The sequence below is a fragment of the Prionailurus viverrinus genome, chromosome F2, assembly GCF_022837055.1.
Source record: "Prionailurus viverrinus isolate Anna chromosome F2, UM_Priviv_1.0, whole genome shotgun sequence".
NCBI lineage: Eukaryota > Metazoa > Chordata > Mammalia > Carnivora > Felidae > Prionailurus > Prionailurus viverrinus.
The window spans coordinates 74,734,843-74,761,168 of record NC_062578.1 but is presented as its reverse complement, the minus strand read 5'-3'; the positions used below and the strand labels follow the sequence as shown (position 1 = coordinate 74,761,168).

Genomic DNA, 26,326 nt, shown 5'->3' with positions numbered 1-26,326 from the left:
CCATTTGTTCATTGGCCGATTTCAAATTGAGCTCCCCAAACGGGCTGGGATACAATCAGCACATATGTATGAAGCGCCCACGTTAGGGCAACGCTGCCTTGACCCTGAAATCCTAACTCCATGTGCATCGTCAAATACACACCAGTGTCCCCCTCTCCCTCCCCAAGACTGCCGTGTGTTCCATTACCCTAATTGACAAGTTCCAAAAAAAACACAAGGGAACTTGGCAGAGTGCACGTCTATTGGTTTCCCCTGCCCAGCAACAGCCCCTTAACCATACTTTGAAGACCCTCCTCTCTCCCACTGTGCATACCGTCTTGAGAGGACATCACTCGGGCTGCCCCACCCTCCCGCTGGCAGTGGGAGGGCACACAGCCCAAGCTGGGCCAAACTCTCTCCCTTGAATTTAAAGCTTGACTACAACAACCAAAGTCTAATGATGGAGACACTGTCCATTCATTCCTGCTAAATACATCCCAGTCGCTGAGACCAGGTGAGGCAACTTTGCTTTGAGTCTATCAGCAACAGATAAATTCCCTTCCTGCTGAAGTTCTATAGGATCGATTTCTGTCACTTGGACCCGACGAATCCCGGCTGGTCTACTTCCCAGCCCAAGGACATCATCCTAATACATGGTTGGCAGGCAGCCAACCGAAGACGGCCACGCAGCCAGAAGGGGCGGGTGACTCACCAGGTTTCTGGTACCATCCAAAGGGATAGGTGCGGACCTCAGTGTCAGGGGAGCCACAGTCCAAAATGCGCCAGGTTCCTGCATTTTCCTCACTGCACGTCTGGAGTCCCAGGCTGTTCAGAGTCAAGCACGCCACCTCTCCTCCTGGAGCAAAGGAGTAACCAAGACCAGAAAGACGATCATGAGGGAAGATGAGGGAAATCCTGCAAACCCATCCTCCAGCAGGCACCTGGGGTGCTCTACCGGACTCCAGGCACGATCTTAGCCACCGGTGAAAACCCGGGCACTGCAACAAGCTTGTCTCAGAGCGCAGGGATGGAGGGAGCTTATCCTGATGGGGCGCCCGCCACGCACCCAGGGCTGGTCTCTGCTGGCATCCCGTCACTCGACCCTCACACAGTCCCGTGAGGGGGATTTGTATTTCCATTTGCACGTGAGCGATGCGGAGACGCTCTGGGATTAAGTGGGTTTTCCTGGATCACATCACTAGCAAGGCACTGAATCCGGTTTTAAATTCAGGTCATATGGATGGATGCAGAGTTCATCCCACCAAGCTGCCTGAGCCGCATCTTGAGAGATGAGCTGGGAGCCTAGAAGGAGGCCATGTGAGCCAGGCAAAGCGCCGTGTCAAGGTGCCCGGGCGGTGGGCCAGGAGCCACGTCCGGCCAGCTGTTCCATGTATTAGCCACCGCCCCCACCCAGGCCCCCGCTTCCCATGGGTGAACAAGGACGGCACCTCCCCATCCACCCCAAAAAGAGCAGATGTGGGAGCATGTTTTCCAGGCTGCCAAGTGCTGTGCTCAGGCAGGCGGAGTCACTCTCGCTCGTACCTTTTAGCTGGGACACGTTTAGAAAGCCAAAGCCAGTACAGCACGGGTCCGCATCGCACAGCCGTTCACATTCGAAGAAGCTGGCAAGAGGAGAGAAAGAGTGGGCAAGAGGGGTTTTGTGAGTGGCCCAGGACCTACCGAATTACAGTCATTCTTACTTCCGGGAGTTCCTTTCCTCGTGACTCCGTAAAGTGGGGGTGCTGTGGCCAGTATGCATGACTGGATTCCTAGCTTTGAGGGTCCTTCTAAAAACAAAATTCTAGGGGCGCCCGGGTGGCTCAGTCGGTTGAGCGTCCGACTTCAGCTCAGGTCACGATCTCACGGTCCGTGAGTTCGAGCCCCGCGTCGGGCTCTGGGCTGACAGCCCAGATCCTGGAACCTGCTTCGGATTGTGTGTCTCCCTCTCTCTCTCTCTGCCCCTCCCCTGCTCGTGTTCTGCCTCCCTCTGTCTCAAAAATAAATTAAAAAAAAATTTTTTTTAATTAAAAAAAATTTTTTTAAAATAAAAACAAAATTCTACTCTTTTCTCAGGAACATAGTCTTGGCATCTTTCATTCATTGGCTCACTCTTTCATCAAGCATTTATTCTGTGCCTGTTATGTGCCGGTCTCTAAGCCAAGCTCACCCAGCATCCCAAATGTGAGAAAGTTTGGCTTTGGGCTCTGGGGAAAGGGAGACAGGGTAGAGAAGGCATCTTCAGAAATGGGAGACCCCATGGGCTTGCGGTCGGAGTGATCCAACCAGATGTCTGTCGGCAAAGACCGGCACATTTCCCCTGACCCAGCTTCCCCTCATATGTGCCGTGTAATGTTGGCTAATCACACTCTGGTTTGCTGGGTCAGCGTATCCAGGCCCCATCTCGGGACCTACTTTGCCGGATAACCCAGTGTGGCTGCTAGACCCCTCCCTCAGCTTCTAGGACCAGTCCTGGAGAAACGTAGTGGCTCCAAGCCAATGCTCCCGGGCTCAGCTCTAACTCCCCTCACCCTGACTGCCTGTCCCAGTTCTGATCGCTCGTCCTTGACTCACGAGAGCTCGCTCAACCCCTCAGCTCCTTTTCGGTGGGGGCAAACTGCCTCATTCTTGCCACTTTCCTTCTTTGTCTCAGGAGCCCCTGAACTCAACTCGCATTGTGGTGCACAAAGCCTCCGTGTCTTGGACGATTTTTCCAATGCTGATGGCAACTCTGCCCTGATGGCTGTGGACCACCTGCCCCGTGGCTCCCTCTCCCAGAGTCCTGCCCACTGCCCACCCACCACTGTGTTTTCCTCTCATGGAAGCCCAGTGCTGAGCTCCAGCCTGGATGATGTGCTGTCCCATCAAACCATCCCCAGCACCAGTATGGCGTCTATCTCTGGTTCCAACCCTCTCTCTCTGACCCTGCCCCAGCATTGCAAGCAGTGCCCTGCCAGATCTCAAGACAGCCTACCCCATATCAACCTTTTAAGTCCATTTTCAAAAGCAGATCTTTTTTTTTTTTTTTTTTAATGTCCATTTAGGAGCGCATGGGTGGCTCAGTTGGTTGAGCATCCAACTTTGGCTCAGGTCATGATCTCGAGGTTCATGGCTTCGAGCCCCGCATCGGGCTCTGTGTTGACAGCTCGGAGCCTAGAGCCCGCTTCGGATTCTGTGTCTTCCTCTCTCTGCCCCTCCCCCTCTCATGCTCTGTCTCTCTCTCAAAAATAAATGAACATTAAAAAAAATTTTTTTAAGTGTTCATTTATTTTTGAGAGAGTGTGGGAGGGAGGGGCAGAGAGCTCTGTGCTGATAGCAGAGAGCTCTGTGCTGATAGCAGAGAGCCCGATGAGGGGCTTGAACTCACACACCGTGAGATCACAACCTGAGCTGAAGTTGGACGCTTCACCGACTGAGCCCCCCGGGCGCCCCTTCAAAAGCAGATCTCAACCACCAGCAACATGACACAGTTTCATAAATCAGCAACACTTCATAAACCAACAGTTCATAGGCCAATGACTCTCGAATTCTAAAGTAGAAAAGAATCACCAGGAGGAGAATTTCACTTAAAATTCAGATTCTTGAGCCCCATCCCAGGAAATGCTGATTCAGTAGGTCCAGGAAAGGACCCAGGAATGTAGTTTGCAAAACATCCTCTTGGTGATTCTGATGGGTGGGATCAAAGACTAGGCTGAGAGAAACATCACCTTCAAGTAAAACAACTAAGTAACAGCTAACTACCTAAATATATAATAACATACTTTTAAAAATAATGTATCGAACAAATTAAAACTCCTGATAAGCTTATGAGCTTGTTAGAAGTTCTACCTTCCCTCCAGATTTTGCACACAGCATAGTGAGACTTTGCTGATCAAGTTTATTACAACACTTGATACTATCTGTTAATTGATAAGACACGGGTCAGTGTCTCCCTTTTGTGTCAGATGCCTGGATGAGCATGGCTAAATTTTGTGTTTGGTATCAGTAACTTAGCCACGGTTTTTAGATATGGTCACCTCCTCATTACCTTTCCACTGTTTGTGTTGGGTTTTACAGTTTCTTATGTATGTGCCTTTAGTTGATATTAAGTCACCTTCTTATGGAAGCAGAAAAGTCTTAACAATAAAGATTTGAGAGGACAGAAGTAGCTTACCCATTGGAAATGGATTTTTCAGACATGGGCACTTTGTTTCTAATGGAAATCCCCGTCAGTTTTTGGAACGGCAGGCGAGTATAAAAGTTCTTCACTTTATCTCGCAGTATAACTACACAGGGGAAGAAAGAAATTATATATTATTTAGAGAGAGATTTGTTGTATCTATGAAATATGAAGATTAGGGTAGATACAACAGATCGAGAGTTTCCAATTAAAGATGGCATATTAAACTCACATGCTTACTCTCTGTTCTTATCACAAATCTCACTAAAATGACAGTGAGGGGACTCTTGTAAAGGCTCCCACACACAAGAATAAAGAGAATAGGATGGGGTGCCTGGGTGGCTCAGTCAGCTGAGCGTCTGACTTCCACTCAGGTCATGATCTCGCGGTTCGTAAGTTCGAGCCCCACGTCGGGCTCTGTGCTGATGCCTCGGAGCCTGGAGCCTGCTTCGGATTCTGTGTCTCCCTCTCTCTCTCTGCCCCCCCACCCTGACTTGTGCTCTGTTGCTGTCTCTCTTTCTCTCTCAAAAATAAACATTAAAAAAAAACTTGCAAAGAATAGGAGAAGGGATACAGCAACAATTCTGGAAGCTAGAGAGCACACAGAGGAGCTAAGAAAGCTGAATCCTCAACATTTCTGTGGGAAGAACAAGAAACCTTATACACCTTCTGGGATCCCCAAAAGTTTAAATATTGACATCACTGGGATGAAGGTGGCCTACACCAGGATAGTCCGGAAATCTCTAGAAGAAGCAGTTAGGTCTCCGGACAGCTTCCCCGCGTCTGCACAGGAGACAAGTGCCTTCTCCCCACTGCAGAAGATAGAAGGCTTATTCTCCGAAAAGAACAAAAAAGAGAGGATCTCTTCGATGCACCAGGTGGCGTTCGTGGTGGGAATCCCACACTGAAACTAGGGGATTCTTTCAGATCCACCTACATGGTGACGATTGAGACTCTCATCTTCCAACCTTATTTGGCATCCAAACCAACAGCAGTCAGGCTCATGGCCTCAGGCCAGGTGTTACAAGATTCCTTCATGGGAAGGACCCATAAATAAAGACCTGAGGGATCCCCCCAAAGGGTGGCCCAACTAGATTATCCTACAGGGAAACCTGTAGGATTGTGTCAGATGCCTGGACGAGCATGGCTAAATTTTGTGTTTAGCATCAGTAACTTAGCCACGGTTTTCAGACATGGGCAGCGAGCTCTCACCACACACTCTGAGCTTCCCAATCAGTTTCTGGGCCCCTCTCTTACATTTGAATGTAAAACCGAGGGTCACCAGATATCTGAGAAAGAACTCCAGCACAGATAGAACAGTAAACAAAGCATGATAATATCCCAGAAGAAATGGAGACTGTGCAGGGGAAAAACACTCCATAAAAAAAAAAAAAAAAGTGGCATTAATGTCCTCAGAGAGAAAAATCAACTTCTATCTTGTGAAAGCCACTGTTGGGATTTTCCGTAACAGATAGCCGAATGGAATTTGAACTGATAGGTGCATTAATGGTGGCTTTCTCTAAGGAGTACGATTGCAGAACAGGATTATTCTCTATGGTCAACTTGATGCGTTTCTAAATGGTGTCGCATTGTTACAAGGAGCGTGAGTAACCTTAATTTCAAAAAGAAGAATCAGGTAATGTGGATATTTCTAAAACCAAGGAGCCAGTAGCCCACTGGAAATGCCGTTTGCGCAAATCCCACGAAACACCCACCTTTCTTCCGGAACAGGGTCTTTGGCTGGTGGGGCAGGAATAGTCTGCAGCCTTTGGGATTGGGCTCCATGACATCGTCACACACTTGGGCCTCTGGGTAGAGGGTGCAGGTGAAGTACAAGGGTGTACTGTCTGTTATCTCCGCCAGCTGACAGAAAGAGGGCTCCTGGATACAGCCTGCAGGCAAGAGAGCAGTGGGTTTCAGTCCTTGGGAGGCCTGAGGGAAAGTAACCTCTACAGGATCTACTGGGAAGAAATGCCGGGAAGAGATTCTTCCTTGGAGGACAGAGGCCCAGGACCGTTGAGAATATCCATTCTGAAAGGCCCAAGAGAAAATACTAGAGTTCTGCTAGCTGGGGAGAGGATTGTGCACCAAACAGGGAGTCCATGTGACTCTGAATGAAAGCAGAATCTAAGAAGGTGAAGAGTGAGCTGTGAACTCAGAAATACAGGGGAAGAGAGAGCAAAATTCCACTGGATCTTTACCCAGGACCATCTCAGAGGCAGTTGGGATCTTCAGACCTGAGGCCATGGGACTATAAAACTTTTGTGAACTCTGTGAATGATCTCCCCTGTTCCACGCCCATGTCTGACTCTCCCACTGGTATATGTGAGATCATACAGTTTTTTCACAAGGATGGATTATAGTTTATTCATCTTCTTTTGTTTTCTCATCCCCAAGGTCAAATGCAAGGCTTAGAACATAGCACATGCTAAACATAGCACATGCCTATTGGGTAAAGGATGGGTGGATGGGTGGGTGGATGGATGGATGGATGATAGGTTCTGGGAGTAGAGTAGAGATTATCTCTACTATAAGCTTCTTGAATCGATGGGTTATGTCCTGTCTTTCTTTTGTATCACCCCTGGTACTAACACTGAAGTGATTCCTGAGTTACGCCATTGAGTCTCATCCTATCTATTTCTCAAGAGTCGTTAAACTAGGGCTGTGTTGCCTGACCAGAGGGTCCAGAAGAGGAAGGATGTGTTCTAAGGATACTTACGAGACAGGCACCACAGGTTTGCCTGCTGAGGGGAAAACAGGTGTTTGAAAAGCCAGTGCTGCTGGTTGGGCAGGGATAGGCTTCCATTGACAACCACCTGGTTAAGGTCCACGGGGAAGAAAAGTTCTGTTGTCAAATCTGAAAAAGAAGGAGAGGGTCAACTTCCTTTGCTTTATCTCCACAGTGAGTCTCTCTCTCTCTCTCTTTCTCTCTCTCCCTTCCTCTCTCCCTCTGTGTCTCTGTCTCTGTCTCTGTCTCTCTCTCTCTCTCTCTCACACACACACACACACACACACACACACACACACACACACATTTTTTTTCAGTCTGTGTGAAGCCAGAACAGGTCTGGAGGCAATAGGGCTGGGAGTCTAGCCAGGCAGGAAGGGGTCGGAAGCTTTCAGAAAGTCCTAAAATTATAGAGTTGCAAAATCTTAGAATCTTAGTTTGGAAGACACCTTGGGAGCCATCTGGTTCAACTTTGCACCCAAGGCAGGACTTTTCCCCATGGTATTTCTGGCCGGTGCCCCTGCAGCCCTGTGTGATGCGTCCGTGCTGACCATAGCAGGCCACTCCACCACTGGGGACTCGTGGAGTCCAATTGGTCACTTTGAGCCACTGATGCTCCTGTCTTTTGAAGCCACGCAGAAGTGCTGTCTCTCTCCCAGATGGCAGCCTACATTTGTGAAGACAGCTCTGCCCGGCCCCACACCGCAAGCTGCAGCTTTGCTAACCCTTAGTCGTTCCTCGTATCCTCACCATGATCGCTGGCCTCGGGATCTTTCTGGGTGCCCTGCCGCCCATGGGACAGAAGTGCAGCCTTCTTCTTGGTCCAGGCTCTACTTGCATTTTAAGCTTTATCTGCAGTTGCCTCAATTCATGCTCCAGGAGCACAGTCACATCGCTTGCTGCCCCAGGACTGTTGACTGTGCTCACCCCTCTTCCTCACCTACCTAGTCCTCCTGTGCTTCAAGGACCAATGCTGTTCCCTCCTGCCCTGATGTGTTGTAGTGCTCTAAAGAGGCTCCCCAGTGCTGAGGGGCCTGATGTTCCCTTCATGAGAGGTCTGACTTTGCATAGGCGCTTACCTGGGGGCATGAAGCAGTTCATGGGGATGAGGTGGGGCCCATTTACAATGTCCCTTAGCCCAGGGATCTGGCATCACATCCACATGGACCCCCATTTGCCTTGGACTTGAGCATCCTTCCAGAGGCCCACTTTCCATGCTCCATAGAGCAGGCTCATGAAGACTGAACTTTCTCACCAACAAAAACCACTAACGGAGATCACATCTTTACTCACATCTGCCAAGGCCAGAAGTTTAGCCCTGGCAGAGACCCCAGAGACAATGTCGCCCTTCTCTGTGCCTCCCCAGCCTTCTGGGTTCTTGAACTTAATATTATTGTACAATGGGCAAAAAAAAAAAGCTCTCTTAAAAATTGGGGTGCCTGGGTGGCTCCGTCAGTTAAGCGTCCGACTTCAGCTCAGGTCATGATCTCACGGTTTGTGGGTTCGAGCCTCCCATTGCGCTCTGGGCTGACAGCTCAGAACCTGGAGCCTGCTTTGGATCCTGTGTCTCCCTCTCTCTCTGCCCCTCCCTCGCTCACACTCTGTCTCTCTGTTTCTCTCTCAAAAATGAATAAACATTTTTTAGAAAACAAAGCCGTCTCACTGTACAATGGGCAGTTTGCATGCCTGCCCCGTGATATCACTTGTTAAGACAGCAGAGGAAGAAAGAAAAAAAAGAACACACGAGGTCTGAGGACAAAGTTGAAGTCCCTTCAATCACTTTGCCCTCAGAGCCTTTGCACAGAGGCTGGGAATGCCTGGGGGATCCTCCCAGGCTCCTCTGAGAAGACTTTCTGACCCCTTCAGGCTGCTTAGCATCCTCCTACCCCCGCATCCCCACCACACTCGACACCTGTCCCCATTGTAGCCTTTGCCACGCTGTCATGCCATGGCTGGCACGGGGGCAATCCTCGCTAGCCTGCGAATGTCCGAGGGCACGGCACTTGTGCTCAAAAAATGTCTGGTGGGAGGTAGAATGAATATGTAGCCCACTCAGTTTGTACTTGGTTTACGTGGCATTATTCGGAAGAATTCCTTGTTGCCTTCTTGTTCGCACTCCCCTGGGAGGCAAGGAGGCCGGTACAGGCCTTGCCAGACAGGAGGTTGCTCTTGCTGGTTTCCCTGTGTGTGTCCCAAACACTCAGACTCACTGAAGTAACACTGGAGCAGAAAGGGGACAAGTGCTCCCTGTGCTTTGAATCGGGGAGGCCATTCTTGGGGACACAGGCCAGGTAAACAAGCCACGGAAATGGCACTGGCAGGGCTGCAGAGGAGCAGATCAAAGGGGCCCCTCCTGCAGGGGTGTTATCTTCCTCAGCCCAGGAATGTAATCAGTCAGAAAGGGAAAACCGAGCTGAGCTGGGTCTATTCAGCCTGGATCCCTCCAAGGTCTTGGGCAGGGGCCCAGCTCCCTTTCTGGTGGCAGGAGGTGGGGATGGGGGGGGGGGGGGGATGGGTCCTTCCTGTGGGAGCCATGTGATAGTTTTAGAGATGTGGTCTTACACAGTGTATAATGATGGATTTTACAAAACGTCCAGAATTGCCCCAAAGTCATTCACCTGTTCATTGCCCCGAGGATCCCCGCGGCACCACTAAGGCTGGGGGGGAATCGGCTAACACAAGCGGCCCAGGACCGGCAGGGGCCAGTACGAGCACCCAGCGCAGGGCGGGGACTGCAGCAAACGGGAGGGCCATGCCCCTGATGGCAGGGGCAGCTCAACTCCGCTCGGGGGACGGTCGCCAGGCGGAAATTTGAAGCCTGTATTGCCAGAGCTTTTTCCTCTGTTTTTCTCCCCAGAAGCTTGAAATCTGAATTTTTATATAAAATCTCCCAATTTAAAATTACTGGCTCAGTTAAAAAAATAAGAAAATAAGAAATTTCGCTCTGCAAATCAAACCAAACCCCGTCTGCTCAGTTAGCCGGGGGGCCACCAGGACTCAGCCCCGGAGCCGACACCGTCCGAGCCAAGGAGTGGCCGGTGATCTAGAAGAACCCAGGCTTCGGAGGCAGCTGAGCAACAGTCTGAAACCTGGCACCGCTGCTTGCTTCGGGCTGGACTGGCTTTTGACAGGGGATACCGAGGCATCGGAGTCTCATATCGCTCTGATAAAGCGGGAACAACGATACCGGTCGGCAGAATTGTCCTAAGTTTTGCGAGAAGAGATACACACAAAATACCAAGTGCAGGGCCCGCCACCAGGAGGCTCAGGAAGGGGGTTTGCTCTCTTCTGCCTCCCTCCCTGGTGAGTTTTGAACTCACCCTTGCTTCAGCCAGAACACAATGGCCGGCAGCAGATAAACTTGAACACCAGCCTCGTGTTTGGGAGGCTCTGAAGGGCAGAACGCGTTTGCCAATACGCTGGGGCAAAGATCAGAAAGGTGAAGGTCTAGGCCATGGTGCAGAAGACACGAGGCCGGCCAAATGCTTGAGAGGGAGCTTGATGAGATCAAAGGAGGGACGGCCTCCTGCACAGGCGCCCGCCCCCGCCCCCCACTCCCACCACCCTGCTGGCAAAATTAAAGCCTCCACTGGAAAACCTCTGAAGGTTCAGAAGACATCACTGCTAACAGCATCGGACAGGAATATGTCCTCTGACCCTAGTTTCCATCCTGAACTGGGATCTGCTGTCTGATGTGCAGTTACAGGAACAGAGAGGCCTGAGGACAGAACTTTGAGGAAGGCTGGCTAGGAGCCAGGCTTGGTGCTGGATCATCATCACCGATATCACTGCCACCACCTAACAACAGCCACTAATTCTTCAGCACCTGCTCTGTGCCACTGCAAGTTCAGTGTTACTTGCTCCCATTCCCACACTTGCCCCGCCTTGTGGGTACCGCTCCCTCTCTCATTTATTGAAGGGGAAACCGAGGCTCAGGGAAGGTGACTGAGGGTTGCACAGGCAGATAGAGGCAGAGGTGGGGTTTGAACCCTGCTCTCCGGGGCTGAGAACCTGCAGTTTAAACCAGGGCTCCACCCTTGGGTCCTGCAACTCTTAGGGATGCGGAATGAACTCATAATTGCCCAACTTCTATGGGATGAGCCCTATTGCTGGTGGTTTCTGTACATTATCTCATTGGATCTGGACAAAAGCCCTGGGTAGATAGAGGAAGAGGCTATGAATTTGATGGCATCTGTTAAGCACCAGGCGATATGCCAGGGGCTTTAACCGCCATGTCATCTATGATGGGATTAGCGGAAAGCAAGGTACGTTCTCCACGTGATGAATCAAGGATCTTATCAGGTGAGCAAAGTACCCATGGCCGTGGAGTTAGCAGTAAGTGGCCAAAAAAAAAAAAAAAAATGGCTCAAGCCCTAATCTATCTGCTTTGCAATGCGGTGTTCCCTTCGTTGGGCCATGCTGTCTCCCCTGTGCCGATAGACTAACCTGCCTCTCCTCTCCCTTCCCTTCCCGTCCTTTCTCTTCCTCCTCCTCCTCCTCCTCCTTCCCCTCCCCTCTTTCCTCCTTCTGGCTTCCACCCTGAGTTTTAGCCCCACCTAAGAAACAACAATTGCAACAGCCAGGGATAGTGTCTGAGACCGCACATACATTCTGTCCCTACTGATGTATGGATTTCTATCGTCCGCTGCACAAAATGACCCGTTCTCAAAAGACTCTCTAGAAATCCCACTCACTGCACAATTCCAGAATAGGTACATTTTGCTCACACTCACTGACCACAGTCAGATGAAACTTGCCCTTTAATCGATTTTTGCCGGTGTTGGGATGAGGGTTGTTTTGTTTTCCAGTAGCACTGTTGACTTGGCCATGATCTCACTTTGCTTTCTGTGCCAATGGCGCCTCTGAATGGCTGTCCATATTTGTGGAATGAATAACTGGGGTTAAAAGCTAAGAGGGCAGTCCATGGCTACGTAACAGAGCGATGCTAATAAGTCCATCCACTGACGAGACCCTTGGCCTCGCCATCTTGACTCCAGCCACACACCAAGTATATAAAAGGTTTCGGGGCCGGTACCTGGTTCTGTTGGAGACGTTGGCCCTGGTTCCGTGTCTTTTCTGCATCCCATAGACTCAGACCGAGACCCCATGTCAGAATCTAGGAGTAAAAAGAAAGTATTGCTGTCCTTATGTTGGGGCGGAAAAAGGGATCGACAACGTGGCAATGTGGAAAATCCTCACGGTCCACAGCCAGGTGCCTAAGACAGGATCTGGGACAAATCCAGGGGCAGAGGACTGTACCCTTTGGCCATTTAGGGAACAACAGCCAACCTCTCAATAACAAAACCGTGACTGTCCTCGCTTTTGAAATGATTAACACTTGCACAGCTAATGAAATGTGTTCATAAATATTGGTCTTTAACACACCCCATGAAGGCAAGGAGGAAGATTCTCATTCTACTCTAGAAATGAAAAATGAACTGTGTAGAGATGAAAGGACTTGTCCCAGAATATGCAGGTGGAAAGTAGGTGCGTTCGAATTTGAAAAAATTAAATAAAACCCTCAAGTTGGGAACTTGTCTTCCAGGAAAGCAGAGTGAGCCTATGGGGAGAACAGGGCATTAGACAAGCCTGTGGGTGCTTCTGCTCGGTGCTGCAAATGTCCTAGGGGGGAGAAATTCCTTCATTCTTCACCAGCTAGCTGCTTATTTATCAGAAAATTTAGGTAACGAGGAAGCACTGAATTCGGAGCCAGAGTCTGGGTCCCACCCCCAGCAATCCCCGGGGGCACATCACTGACCCTCGCCACGCTTTGTTTTTCTTGTCTGCAAAATGGATAAAATGTCACCCCCTTATATAGCCACCTTACAGGGACGACCGAGACAGAAGCGTATAATCTCATTAAATCACTTTAAAACGAGCCTATGGTGGACACCCTCCTTTCCTTCCTCTTCCTCATTCTTCCTTCTGCCCTACCTCCGTCCTCACCACCACCGGCATGAGTTAGCAGCACGGATGCACGGGGCACTGCTCCCCGCACTTCACCTGCAACTACCTTGGCTGTGCTCACACGACCCTGGAAGGCGAGAGCTCTTACCGCCATGTTGCCCACCAGAAGCCAGGGCTTGGAGGGGGGACAACTGATGTGCACCAGGTCACAAGGTGGTGGGTAACAGAACCAGAAATCATACCTGGGGACTCTACCCCATGCCCTGTGTTCTTTCCCACGATCTCAGCTCGCGGGCACAGAAACAGTCTTGTCTCTAAGGGGACCTGACGTGGGTGAGGAGGGATCAAGGGAAGAGGAGGGAAGTGACGTAGGGGCGGGATCTGTCCTCACCCTCCCGCTAGCCCCGTGGCCATGGCTTGTGAGGGTCCACTGCCCGAGGCTGGAGCCCCCACAGTGAAAGCTGTGCCTTAGCTCTCCCTCTCATCCGACTTCACTCAGACTCCTCTCCTCCATGATGTCTTGAACCATCCCATGTCCCGGGCTCTGAGTAGGCACTTGGTCGACGTTGGGTAAACTCAGAGGAGGCAAACGAAGCAGTCAGGAGATGCCAAACGGGCACTACCAGAACACTCCCTGTAAGCAGGGGTCAAGGCACCACCACGTGTCCTGTCCCCTCACCCTGACCTCAGTGTGGCCGTGGCCGTGGCCCCTGGGGAAATGCCTCCCTACTCTGCTGGGGCCTCAGAGCTCCCATTCTGTAGCAAGGGCAGCTTGTGGGCAGCGAACGTGACCTCACAGGAAGCCATGCTTCCTTCCCCCATCCCCTCTGGGGTTTCCACACTTTCCATTTTTCTTTCTAAGGTTTGGTATCTTATCTGATGAGAGCCGAACCCTTCTATGCCACACAGAGCCCTCGCTTGGAAAGCAAATCTCTACAGTTGTCTCTCTGGGGAGCAGAGTGCCCTGTGAACGAGAGGTGGGGCCAGACAGCCTCGCGTAATCAGGGTCCCCCTCCCTCTCCCCCAAACACATATCCACAGCTCACCTTTCCAGAGATAAACCTGCTGGAAGCTGGTAACGGCATCCTGAGTTCCTTCCAGGGCTGCCGGAACTGCAAAGGGAGATATTTATTTCCATGAGCTTCGATGTGCTTGTTCTCACGGGGGACCCGCCATGGCCACGCTGACCCACCGCTCCCACACGGGCCCCTCTTGCCTGAGAACTCTATTTCCCATCGAGGCGCACTCAAAGAGAGAGCCTCGTGGAGCGGTCTTCCAGATCTCTGGTACAAAGCCAGAGCTGGTCGGACCCCAGGTGTCTGGCTCAGGGCATCAAAGAGACGGTCGTGGGGAGAGGCCAGGAAACCATGAGACAGAATATTACCGAAGGAACCGGGGATTAGCCAAAAGAGAACCAAGCCCGCGGAGACCCTGGGGCTGCGTCCATCGTCCCTGTCACTTCAGTCCTCTGAGGCTCTGGCCTTGGGGGAAAATGGGGATGATGACGGGAGGCTGGGAATACTGTGAAGTCTCTTCTGTATCCTCAACATTTGATGTGCACCCTATGGTTGGTAGCTGCCATTATTTAATTCGTTACTAATATTATTCAGTGTCCTTTTCTGCCAAACGACACTCCTCCGGCATCACCCCTGGATGAGACCAGCTTTGTCACACCATTCCTTGATGGTCAGGGCAGCCTCTCTTGCCTCCGCTCAGCCCTAAGACCCTGCCAATCCCCCTGTGTTATGAGAGGCTAAGAAAAGAGCTCAGAAAGTACAGATTCTGAGGCAGACAACCCCACACATGGCAGGAAACACCTGGCTCACAGTCTGAGACATGAAGAAGTGATCACGTCTTGTTCACTATTATTAAGAACGACATATTATTATAGCCAATTATTAAGCATCATTGCCATTTGCCCAACACTATGAGGAGCACTTTCCAGATATTGCTTCATTTAAACCTCATAGGTCGGCATTTTTTGCCCCTAATTTCTGGGTGAAGGTCAAAATCCAGAGAGGTCAATGCCAGAATTCAAACACCACTTTCTAGGCTCCAAACCCCATGCTTTCAATCACCTCACCAAAGAGAGGATAACATATTTAAGAATTCTGCCCCTCCAAAATGGCAAACATCTGTAAAGGTTCTTGTGTTTACAGAGGTGTTTAAGGAGGTTTAAAGAAGTTCAATTTGGGGCGCCTGGGTGGCGCAGTCGGTTAAGCGTCCGACTTCAGCCAGGTCACAATCTCGCGGCCCGTGAGTTCGAGCCCCGCGTCGGGCTCTGGGCTGATGGCTCAGAGCCTGGAGCCTGTTTCCGATTCTGTGTCTCCCTCTCTCTCTGCCCCTCCCCCGTTCATGCTCGGTCTCTCTCTGTCCCAAAAATAAATAAATGTTGAAAAAAAAAATTTTTTTTTTAAAAATAAAAAAAAAATAAAAAAAAAAGAAGTTCAATTAAACAGTGAACTATTTGGGAAATTCAGCTATTAAAGTCATGAGCCCTTCCCCACCAAGAATTACCATGCTTGCCCCCCCCATGGGGCGTGGCCACCCCATGCTGGGCCACGGGGGTGAATCAAAAATATTGAGCTGCCCTTCCACTTGGTTTTCCTGCTAAACTGGGAATAAATAACGATTCTAGAACATCTCACGCTACCCAATATTGGGATTTCATGTTTCCTTAGAAGACCTACTCATGATTCTCTCAAAGCCCTCTTCAGAGGGTGGATGTCACTTATAAAACTTTGGGCAAGTTAAAACCTATGATATCTGGAAGATAGAGACTTGGATCTCTGAAAATGTGAAATTCACTCTACACAGTACAGAGGAGCCACTGTATACTCCTCCAACACCAACACCGAGCAGGGGCTCGATCTGTTCTGCTTCCGCCATCTTTCCTGATCACATTTGCTTATGATGAAGGTCAGACGAGGGGACTTTGTCCCAAGAGAAATTAGGGAATTTGTGTCTTAAGTCTTTTTACACTAAATATATTTGGCATACCGACTCTTCAAAAGGATGGAGAGAAGAAAGAAAGAAAGAAAGAAAGAAAGAAAGAAAGAAAGAGGAAGGAGAGAGAAGAAAGAAGGAGGGAAGGAAGATGTAAATATAGATATACAAATACATGCTTTTGGTAACATAAATGTCAATAACATAAGTAAATAAAGTCAATACAATTTTCAAAATAGCGTAGGCCATCCATTAGGATTCTTACTTATCCTGTAAAAGCAGGAGACGCATCTTAGCGGAAGGGTGCTTTAGTGCTCTCAAACCTAAGACTAAAACCAAGGACCACTTCATGATGTACTTTACCGTGAGGGGTACTTGCATTTGGATCAGGGACCCTCAACAAGTATTAGTTCACATCCACACCCCTCCTTCTTCCCAAGAGCAACAATCTCTCAGGGATTTCTTCACCACTCGGCAGTTCCCATTTCTGACTTGGGTGAGTTGGTGAGACTCTCATGTTGTCCAGAATATCTTGACGATGTGTGCTGAGTATGTCCTGCCTTCATGGAGCGGCAGGGAAAATCACAGGTGCCCTCCATCACCCGGAGGAGAACAGGTGCTCCACACAGGTGCACACAAATCTCACACTGTACTGGGGGGGGGGGGCCAGAATGCACTGCGCTGTGATGGGAATGGGACCTTCTGACCCACTTTTTATTCATCGTGAGGCAAAGGAGCCCTGTGACTTCTAGCCTGGAAAATATGGCGAGTCTTAATCTCATCCTCGGTTTTTGCCCATTTCAACACAGCTCAATCCAGTGGAATTCAGGTAAATTCAGCACACGAACACTGAGCACCTTGGTCGATCCAGAAAACCACCTGACCAACATCTAAGATTGGCACGTAGGTGTCTGTAAGTCACACAGAGAAAGTGATGATGCCTTGGTCATTTTAACTACGGATACGATTGCCCGGTCTCCACAGGGGTGCGCAGGAAACACGGGGACGAAAAGAATGGCTCTGCGCTCTCTCTTGTCTGCCCCATCTCCCACCCCATGTCCATATCCACACTTACCTCCTCCCTCTTTCCAGATCGGTCGATGGCGCCCCCTCCTTCCTGCTCACCTTCTAGGAGCCACCCTCCTCCCCTGCATCAGTCTCCACATCCAACCAGCCTGTTGCCTAAACTAGTCTCAGATCCGCCCCTGCCAAGGGACCCACCACCCTTTCACACAGTTTTAACACATCTTTTGACACGATTAGATTTTCACCGGTTCCCTTGACTCCTTCCCAGCCCCACCCCCGACCGAGCCACACAGCACCCGGGTATCCTTCCCGAAAGGCAATCCTACCTCCCGTCTTGCAAGAGCTGCTACACATTTCAGAATTCCCTTCCCTGCGATCAGGTTCTTGACAGTGTGAGCAGCCGCCCGGCGTCTGCAAGGTGCCCGTCTTCCCAGTTACGCCTAACACGTGCCTTCAGGCTCCTGCGTCACTGCGTGTGATTCTCCTCTCTGCTTACAACTCCTGTCCCCTGCCACCTGGTTGGCCTCCATTCACCCTTTAAGAATCAGGATCTGCATCACCTCCTTCTAGAAGGCCCCCACAACCCCCCTGGCTGGGTTATGTACCCCTCCTCTGGATTTCCGCAGCACTCAACAAACACCTCTGTCTTTAAGCTCACACTTGACTGTAATTGTCCTTGGATGTACTAGAGCTTTCCGAGGTTGGGAACTGGGCCTTCTTTGTCTTTGTATCACCCACACCGAGCATAATCCCTGCTGCAGAGCTGTCGTTGATTGCAAGGAGGAACACAGAACGGAAGCAAACGTTATGCCTCCCCTTCTCTGCTAAGCAATATTCTAACATAAAACAGGTTTCTTTAAGTTTATTTATGTATTGTAAGAGAGAGAGAGAGTGGAGGGGGGTGGCAGAGAGAGAGGGAGAGAGAGAGAATCCAAGCAGGCTCTGCACTGTCAGTGCGGAGCCCGATGCAGGGCCTGAACCCACAAACCGTGAGATCACGACCGGGGTGGAAATCAAGAGTCGGACGTTTAACTGACGGAGCCACCAGGCGCCCCTAAAGCAAAAACAGTTTTAACTGTCCAGACATTTGTCCCATTCCTTCCGTGATAGTTGAGTTAGAACATCCCTGTTACACAAACAGGGCTCCACACTGACTCATCGCCTCTCTCTCGGTAATCAAGGCAGCAAGAACGCATACACATTTAGAAGTTTTGGGGTTTGGCACGGAGCCTGATTCTTGGGGGTTGACGGGTGCTGTGTGGTCTTACTATACTTCAAAACACTTCTGCAGAGGTCATGTGCTGTGTCTGGGGTGGGAGTGGGGGCTCAGTTTGAATCTACAGCCTGGGAGTGGGCAGCGTCCTAAGCCAGAAAGCCCAGGTTTCAGAGCCCACCATATATTCTTTGCACCTCCTAAACAAACTGCACTCTCGAATCCTTGTCTCAGGCTCTGCTTAGTGCTAAGCACATTGACAGCTCCTGTAAATAACTAGGAGGGTCAGCCTATTTATAGATGCTCATCAGACATCAACTCCAAATGCATTTGGTGACAAAGAGCATCACAGATGCACTGTTAAGTTTTTCCACCAAGCTCCCAGCACCCCGAGACAATAGCAATCGCTGATACAAAACAGACTCCTGCGAAGGGGACGCCAGCCATCGGCCTGAGCCTCACCATTGCCCAAAGCATGAAGCCTTTGGGATTCAGGATAAACCCAGGGGTGTTCTGCCAAGGCCTGTGTTTTCCTGTCAAATTTCAAGTCTCTGTGGATATTAGGGGACATTAAATCTGCCTGTTTTCATTCATTTGCACTTCAAGACATTGTGAGAAAGGAACCATAAGCCATTCTGGAGCTTTCCAAGACTTTCCTCTTAGAAAAGGGAAGATGGACCCAGCCAGCACCAAGGACTTGAAACATCCAGAGATGCCCACTGGCAACGCGGGAGATGCCGACCGTGGGTGGGTTCTGATCTTGAGGGAGATGTTTAAACAGAAATCTGATGACGGGAAAGAGAAACCTCACAACCAGGAAAAGTACTGGGCCTTCATATCGGATAAAACGGCCTCTCCGTAATTCGTGGGGGTTTTTTGTGGTGTTATTTGTTTGATGTGAACCTGATATTTGTTTGGCTTAACAAATGAAGAGAAACGTGCTAAAGAGGCATTCTGGGGGCGCCTGGGGGGCTCAGTCGGCTGGCCGTCCAACTCCAGCTCAGGTCATGATCTCATGGTTCGTGGGTTGGAACCCCGCGTCAGGCTCAGATCCTGGAGCCTGCTTCAGATTCTGTCTGTCTGTCTCCCTCTCTCTGTCCCTCCCCCGCTCATGCTCGCTTCTCTCTCTCTCTCTCTCTCTCTCTCTCTCTCTCTCAAAAATAAAGAAATGTTAAAAAAATTTTTTTAGGGGCGCCTGGGTGGCACAGTCGGCTAAGCGTCCGACATCAGCCAGGTCACGATCTCGCGGTCTGGGAGTTCGAGCCCTGCGTCAGGCTCTGGGCTGATGGCTCGGAGCCCAGAGCTTGTTTCTGATTCTGTGTCTCCCTCTCTCTCTGCCCCTCCCCCGTTCATGCTCTGTCTCTCTCTGTCCCAAAAATAGATAAAACGTTGGAAAAAAAAATTTTTTTTTTAATTTTTTTAAATAATCCTCAAAGTGGAACATGCAGGGAGCTGACATTAATGACCCAATCTCTGGAGGAGACAAGCCCAGAGAGATGGCCGAGGACCAACATTCTTCATCACTGGACTCCTTAATTTGCTGGAATCTCTCAAGTAACCCAAGCAAGTGGCACCAAGGGGGCGGTGGGGAGAGCTTTCGCTGATAGCTCTGGTCTCCCAAGTTTAAGGTGCAGGTGCCAGCAATGACAGTTTCCTTAAGCACGCCACATCACAGCTGTGACTGCACTCTCGTGGGTACAACTGTGATGCGACCAGCTGCCTCCCCCAAGTGTCAAAAGCATCAGTGAGCAGCTCGGTGTGAAAGCGTTTTGCAAAACGCAACATGGATTCTGATGTGCTTCCCCTCTGATTCAGTGTATTCCACTGGGTTACAATTTCCCACAAATGGCAATCAACTCGCTTATACACGTAAAGGCTGATTCTCCATTAACCAGGCCAGCTGTTGAACCAGCCCCCTCGAAGGACCCGCGAGCTGACGGATGAAAGCGGACGTCCAGACCAGAAGTCCTACAGGGTGCCTCTGCGGGATGTGCCGTCAGGGGACCCGGGACTTGAGGTTCAGAACGCAATGCCTTCAACTATGGCCTAGAGGGAATACGAGCACTTCACTCCGTAACATACAAAAAAGCATACCCTCATTTTACAGATGGAGACACTGAGGCTAGGAGAGGTTAATGTGTATTCGAGCGAGGCCGCGGAGCTGGAGGAGAAAAGCAGAATTCGTGTCCGGTATTTTCAGGGCAGGCCACTGCTCCATAATCTCTAGTATCTGCTGAGTGCCCACCTCGCTGCGAGCATCACTCCAGTGCCTCATCGCACACTCCTCCCTTAATCCTTCCAACCCTTCCCAAAGTCATCATTATCTGGACTTTATAACTGGGAAAGCCAAGGCCCAGAAAGGTCATACAAGGAGTACAGGCAGCCACACTGGGATTTGAATCCGGGGTCTAATTCCAGAGTGTGTATTGCCGAGACCATCTAACCAATGGCTAAATGGGAAGGCAGGGGCTGAGAGGGGCAGAGCTCGTCTTGATTGTCCCCAGCTCCTTCCCATGTGCTTTCGATCCTTGCTGTGGCCTCCCCTGCTGCCGTCTGGATCCATGGAATCCTCACTCCTCTTTCCCTCTATCAATATCTGTTCTTAGAAAAGGGAATCTAGGGGCGCCTGGGTGGCGCAGTCGGTTAAGCGTCCAGCTTCAGCCAGGTCACGATCTTGCGGTCCGTGAGTTCGAGCCCCGCGTCAGGCTCTGGGCTGATGGCTCAGAGCCTGGAGCCTGTTTCCAATTCTGTGTCTCCCTCTCTCTCTACCCCTCCCCCATTCATGCTCTGTCTCTCTCTGTCCCAAAAATAAATAAACGTTTAAAAAAAATTTTAAAAATTAAAAAAATTAAAAAATAAAAAAAGAAAAGGGAATCTATCAGCTATTCACATCTTAGTAAGAACTTAAATCTCATTTCTTTTCCCAGGGATTAACTGTACTTAGAGTGACCAATTACCACGACAGGAAGATTTGTGCCCGGCTGTTCCCAGTTGAAGAGGGCCTCCTGATCAGTCTGTGTAACAAGGCAACTCTTAATTTGGAACATCATGAGTACACCTCAGGGTGCCTGAAATCCCCATCCAAGCGCACCCTTCGTAAAACTTAGCCCACACCACGGGTGCCTGGGTGGCTCAGTCGGTTAAGCGTCCGACTTTGGCTCAGGTCATGATCTTGTGGTTCCTGGGTTCAAGCCCCGCATCTGGCTCCGCACTGACTGTGCAGAGCCTGGTTAGGATTTTCTCTCTCCTTCTTCCTCTCCCTCTCTCTGTCCATCCCTTGCTGGTGTTCTCTCTTTCTCTCTGTCTCTCTCTCTCAAAATAAATAAATAAACTTACAAAAAAAGAAAAACTTTGCCTACATCACAGGGGCGCCTGGGTGGCTCAGTCGGTTGAGCGTCCGACTTCGGCTCAGGTCGTGATCTCACAGCTCGTGAGTTCGAGCCCCTCATTACTGTTAGTTCGGAGCCCACGTCACATCCTCTCTTTCCCTCTGTCTGCCCCTCCCCCACTCAAGCGCTCTCTCTTTCAAAAAAAAAAACATGAAAAATATTAAACAAAAAAGAAACCTTTGCCCACACCTCAAAATACACACAGACACACAGAGCACTAAAAGAACCCGAAACTTCAAAAGTCATTTGGTAATCACTCCTTCTCAGGGAGGCCAGACAAGGACACATTCTTTATTTCTTGGGCACACACCAAGCACATGCTCCATGGTAAGCAATTCACTCTGGATTTACTGCCCATAAACATATCATACGTCTCTCTTCAAATGCTTGTTTTCACCCTGGGCTACCTCTCAGAATAATGGATACCATATGTTCACTGTCTATCCTATAAATAAGTTGTTTGATTTTATTTACCCCCCAAAAAACTAAGCCTCATGGAATCCCACTTAATTAGGCAATATTTTTTGTTCAGGCTTTGGTAAATAGTCACTCCACAGGTATTATGTGTATTCTCTATGCCAGGTTTCATGCTTGACGCTGTGGATCCAGAAATTAGTAAGACACGGTCCAGGTCTTTAAAATAGCAAAACGCAGTGACAACTTTAAGAATGATTGGGGCGCCTGGGTGGCGCAGTCGGTTAAGCGTCCGACTTCAGCCAGGTCACGATCTCGCAGTCCGTGGGTTCGAGCCCCGCATCGGGCTCTGGGCTGATGGCTCAGAGCCTGGAGCCTGCTTCTGATTCTGTGTCTCCCTCTCTCTCTGCCCCTCCCCCGTTCATGCTCTGTCTCTCTCTGTCCCCAAAAAATAAATAAACGTTGGAAGTCCTGAGCCCTTAAGAAGACTTCGCTTTCTGTGTGCCTCAGTTTCTTCAGCTGTGAAACGGGGAGCCTTGGTAACAGTGCCTCCCCACAAGCACCGTGTGGGAGGTACGTGCCTTAGCAGTGGCCGGGGCCTTAGAGCAGGGGCTGGCTCATCGCACGCACGATGGGAGACACGTCTGTGATTACCGCCAATATCTTCCTTTCCGCCATTGCCACAGCCCAGGGAGACGGGTCCTGTCCTCACCCCATTTTGTAGACAAGCCATCAGGCCTGAAGACCTTTACTGACCGGCCCCAGGTCACACACGCGGGGTCCCAAGCTGGGATTCACCACCACAGGCACACTCCCGGCTGGCAAGTGAGACCCATGGACAGGCAGAGGCACACCTGCAGGGCACTGCCCCCCGCACGGCCCCCCGCACTGCCCGACAGAGGGATTCGTAAACTGTGTGTCATGCTCTGAGGCGGAGGAAGCAACAAACTCTACAGGGTAGTCAGGAAGGGCTGCTGGAGGAGGTGGCAAGCTGTCTGCCATTAGAACCCCAAGAGCTGCCATCCACTGAGCAGCAGGTCCTGCAGGCCTCCCCTGGAGGCAGGAGACGGTGGCCGCCACGTCCTGTAGAGACAGGAATCTCCAAGGGCTCTCTGACCTCCCCGCAGCCCCTTCCCCGCCCTGTCCAGCCGACACCCGCGCGGCTTTCACCCCTCCCGTCGCAGAGGGTGGGCTGGGACCACGTGCTGGCAGGAAAACAGAGAGGGAGCCAGGCTGCCACCAACCTCACAGAGGAACCGGGAGCGAGGGATCCCCGGGCCCTGTTCTCACTATAAACTCCGACTGTTCGGGTTGGAAGGAAGCTCCCAGGTCACCTCGTCAGTGTTTCTCACGCTTCTCAAACTCAGCAGGCATAGCATGATCCTAGACAGCCGGTTAGAACGGACTCCTGGGGCCACCCTGGGGGTCCGGGGTGGGACCTGAGAACTTGTGCTTCTAAGGAGCTTCTGGTGATGCTGAGCCCGCCGGTCCTGACCCCACTGAGTCTTGCTGCTGTGATCAGTCTCCAGCTCAGGACTCTTCCCTGAGGGACACCTGCCGAGAGGGCAGGGCTGGGGCAGGCAGAGAGGAGATGTGACTGGCCGCCTCGCTAATGCCTATCCCTGTGAGATGAGGGGGCGGGCAAATGATCTCAGAGCGACTTCTAGATCTAAGGCTTCTAGGCTTGTGGGAAAGGTTGGAAGAGCTTCTGAAAGAAAGAAGAGGAAGGCACGGGCCGGATGGTGATTTCTGTCAATGGAGTCCATGTGTGGGGGGGGAGGGGCACAGTCTCTTGCACCCCTGGAATTAGAATGGGCAGTGTGGCTGGTACCGGGACCACCTGCAACAGAGTAGCCTCCCGGCGGAGCCAGCCCCCCCCTCCAGCCACCCTGGGGTCTGCGAGTTTTATGCAGCATCTTTGGTCCAGTTTCTTTTCAGAAGGAGAAATTTCTCAGGGTACAAGGAGAGCTCTCAGGGGAGGAGCAGCGGACCTTGCTGCTGAGGAAAATTCCTTCTGAAGGAACGTAAGCCGAAGGCGGAGACTTACTCTCGAACTCCTGGCCTCCCAGCCGCAGTGTCGCCGGGCGGCTCCCCTGGTCGTATGTCACACCAGGACACGTGGCATTAGCCCGGGCTTCCGTGGGGTCCCTCCAGTCTTTGACGTTGCAAAGCAGGACGTCGGGGGAGCTCAGCAACCCACAGATGAGGGGGCCTGCAGAGTCACGAGAGGGAAGAGAGGCTGACGTGATAGAGACAGGAAGGGCCCCCGCCCACCAGGGACTCACGCCTGTGCCCCGAGAGGCTTGGAGGATGGGGACAGGTAACAATTCCTCGGGAGCACAGAGGGACCCTGGAACTCAGGAGCCTGGTCTTCAACTGGGTTACTTTTCCCTGATAGGCCTGCAGTTGCCACTGGGGCAAATTCCCCAAGGAAGAGCCACCAGTGCCACTGCCGAACTTTCCTTGTGCGTCAGAGGCCTTCTTTGTGGGTCAGCAGCAGTGACGACACCTCAACACCACTGGGGGTCTCGGTGCCAGAATCCTCTGTCCTCCTCCTCTACCCCCACCGCACGCAGAGCTTTTTTGAGGCCTGGAGCAAATAAACAGCAGCCCCCCGCCACCCCTCACATACACACACACACACACACACACGCATCAACCTTGAAGGGACTCAGATTCAAACCAAGGAACTATGAAAAACCAAGAGCCCTGCACCAACAGCACAAACTTCCCTATCAGGAAGCAAGCTCCTCGTCTCCGGAGGCATTCAAGCACAGGCTGTGTGCCCGCGTGTCCGGGACGTGCAGGGAGATATCTCTAACTAGGGGAGGCACCAGACCATTTTGTCTTGAATATATAAATACCCGAAGTTTTATTTTTTTTAATGTCTATTTATTTATTTTGAGGGAGAGAGTGAGCACATGAGCAGGGGAGGAGCAGAGAAAGAGAAAGAGAAAGAGAGAGAGAGACAGAGAGAGAATCCCAAGCAGGCTCTGTGCTGTCAGTGCAGAGCCGGACGTGGGGCTCAGTCCCACGAACCGGGAGATCATGACCAGAGCCGAATTCAAGAGACACTTAACGGAGCCACCCAGGTGCCCCTATATATCATTTTGATCAGTAATCCCATTAGGTAGTATAGTTGTTAAGATTCTCCTGAAACAAACAAAAAAAGGAAATACTCATTCCATCCTCCTTATCCTCATTTCTACCCAAAGCCAGATAGCGTTTCTAACTCATCTGTCACCAAATTTCCCCAAAGTAGATGCCGCAGACGCCTGCCTTATGAATCAGATGTCCTGTCCTCCCCCCCCACCCCCACTGGCCACTTTTAACCTGAAGTTGCCAAAAAATCAGCAGCGGCAAGAACAGCAGGGCGCCTCTGTGTAAAACACCACCTTCGAGGCCCTCTGACTGGTGGCTCTCAAACCAGGGGGCTTCGACCGATCCGATCGACAGCACAGGGAGAGTTCTGAAAATGCTCGTTCTTCAGCACCAACCACAGGGTTTCTGACTCTGTAGGTGGGTAGGTAGGTTGTAGGTCTTGGAGGGGTGGGAGGTGGTGACATTTGGGAATTAGCATCTGTAAACAACACCGCAGGTGATTCTGGTGCACAGATGGATTCTAGAATCCCTCACCTCGTTAGCCCAGTTCATTCCACGGATGAGGAAGCAGAGGCATGGGAAAGGGGACTGGTTTTGCTAGCTACTGAGGAATAGCCAGCCGGCAGCCATCGAGGGCCTGGGACCTCAGTGGGGGCCGGGAGGAGCCCGCTGAGGGCCCAGAGGAAGTCTGAGCACTAGGGCCGTCCTCTCACAAGCCAAGACGCAGACTCATGGGATTAAACAAGAGGCGGGGAGATTTTTTCCTTCTGCTCCAGACCTTGGAAAGCGAAACCCAGGCAGCTTTGTCCTTTAGTGCTAAAGTGTCAACGAGATCTCCGTGTGTCTGAGACATGGGTGCCAGCTAGAGATTGGAAGTCCCTTTTGCTGGTCACACACTGCCCGCTTCGGGTACACGCCCGTGTACCATGAGCCGCGCGAGGCCCTCTGAGCCCCGCTTCCAAGAAGCCCCCACTGACACGTAGGTACAGAAGCCTCACGAATTGTCCTTACTAGTCGGTGGAAACAAAGCCACTGAGGCAGGGGGAAGGGGGGAATCCACCAGAAAGTTAAATGACTTTCCAGACCGCTGTAGCAGGATTCTGTTCCCGGCCATCGGCAGACCCAGCCAGCGCTTTCATAATTTAAAGCTCCAAATCTGCCCGTCGGGCAAGACTGGGGAAAACATCTGCCTTGATGTTTTATGTGTGTCTCGAGGAGAGCTTAACTCGCGGCGCTGTGAGGTGGTCGGTCAGCTGGGCATAAATCACGGATCACAGGTTACGCTTGGAGGAAAAAGCAAGCGAGCTGCTAGCCAGAAATGTCATGGAAAAAAGGATTTTGTGGGCTCACTGTTCCATGGAACACAATAATTCTTCCATATAGGATTCTAAGGAAAGCGAAACGAACCTTCCAACTCGCAAAACCATATGGTTTGGTGAGTAATGGAGCATCTGGGGAAATTGTGG

The 26,326-nt window shown here is 51.0% G+C and overlaps 1 protein-coding gene across 1 annotated transcript in view; it reads right to left on the bottom strand.

Moving 5' to 3' along the window:
* Positions 1-26,326, bottom strand: part of TG (thyroglobulin) — a 254,365-nt gene that overhangs the window by 156,034 nt on the left and 72,005 nt on the right. Inside the window, exons 27-34 of the mRNA XM_047842433.1 lie at positions 23,806-23,970; positions 13,817-13,882; positions 11,899-11,979; positions 6,855-6,992; positions 5,851-6,027; positions 4,130-4,241; positions 1,522-1,601; positions 692-835 (exon numbers count right to left, since the gene is read on the bottom strand). Of these exons, the coding sequence (XP_047698389.1) occupies positions 692-835; positions 1,522-1,601; positions 4,130-4,241; positions 5,851-6,027; positions 6,855-6,992; positions 11,899-11,979; positions 13,817-13,882; positions 23,806-23,970 (963 nt within the window). The remainder of the gene's footprint in view (positions 1-691; positions 836-1,521; positions 1,602-4,129; positions 4,242-5,850; positions 6,028-6,854; positions 6,993-11,898; positions 11,980-13,816; positions 13,883-23,805; positions 23,971-26,326) is intronic.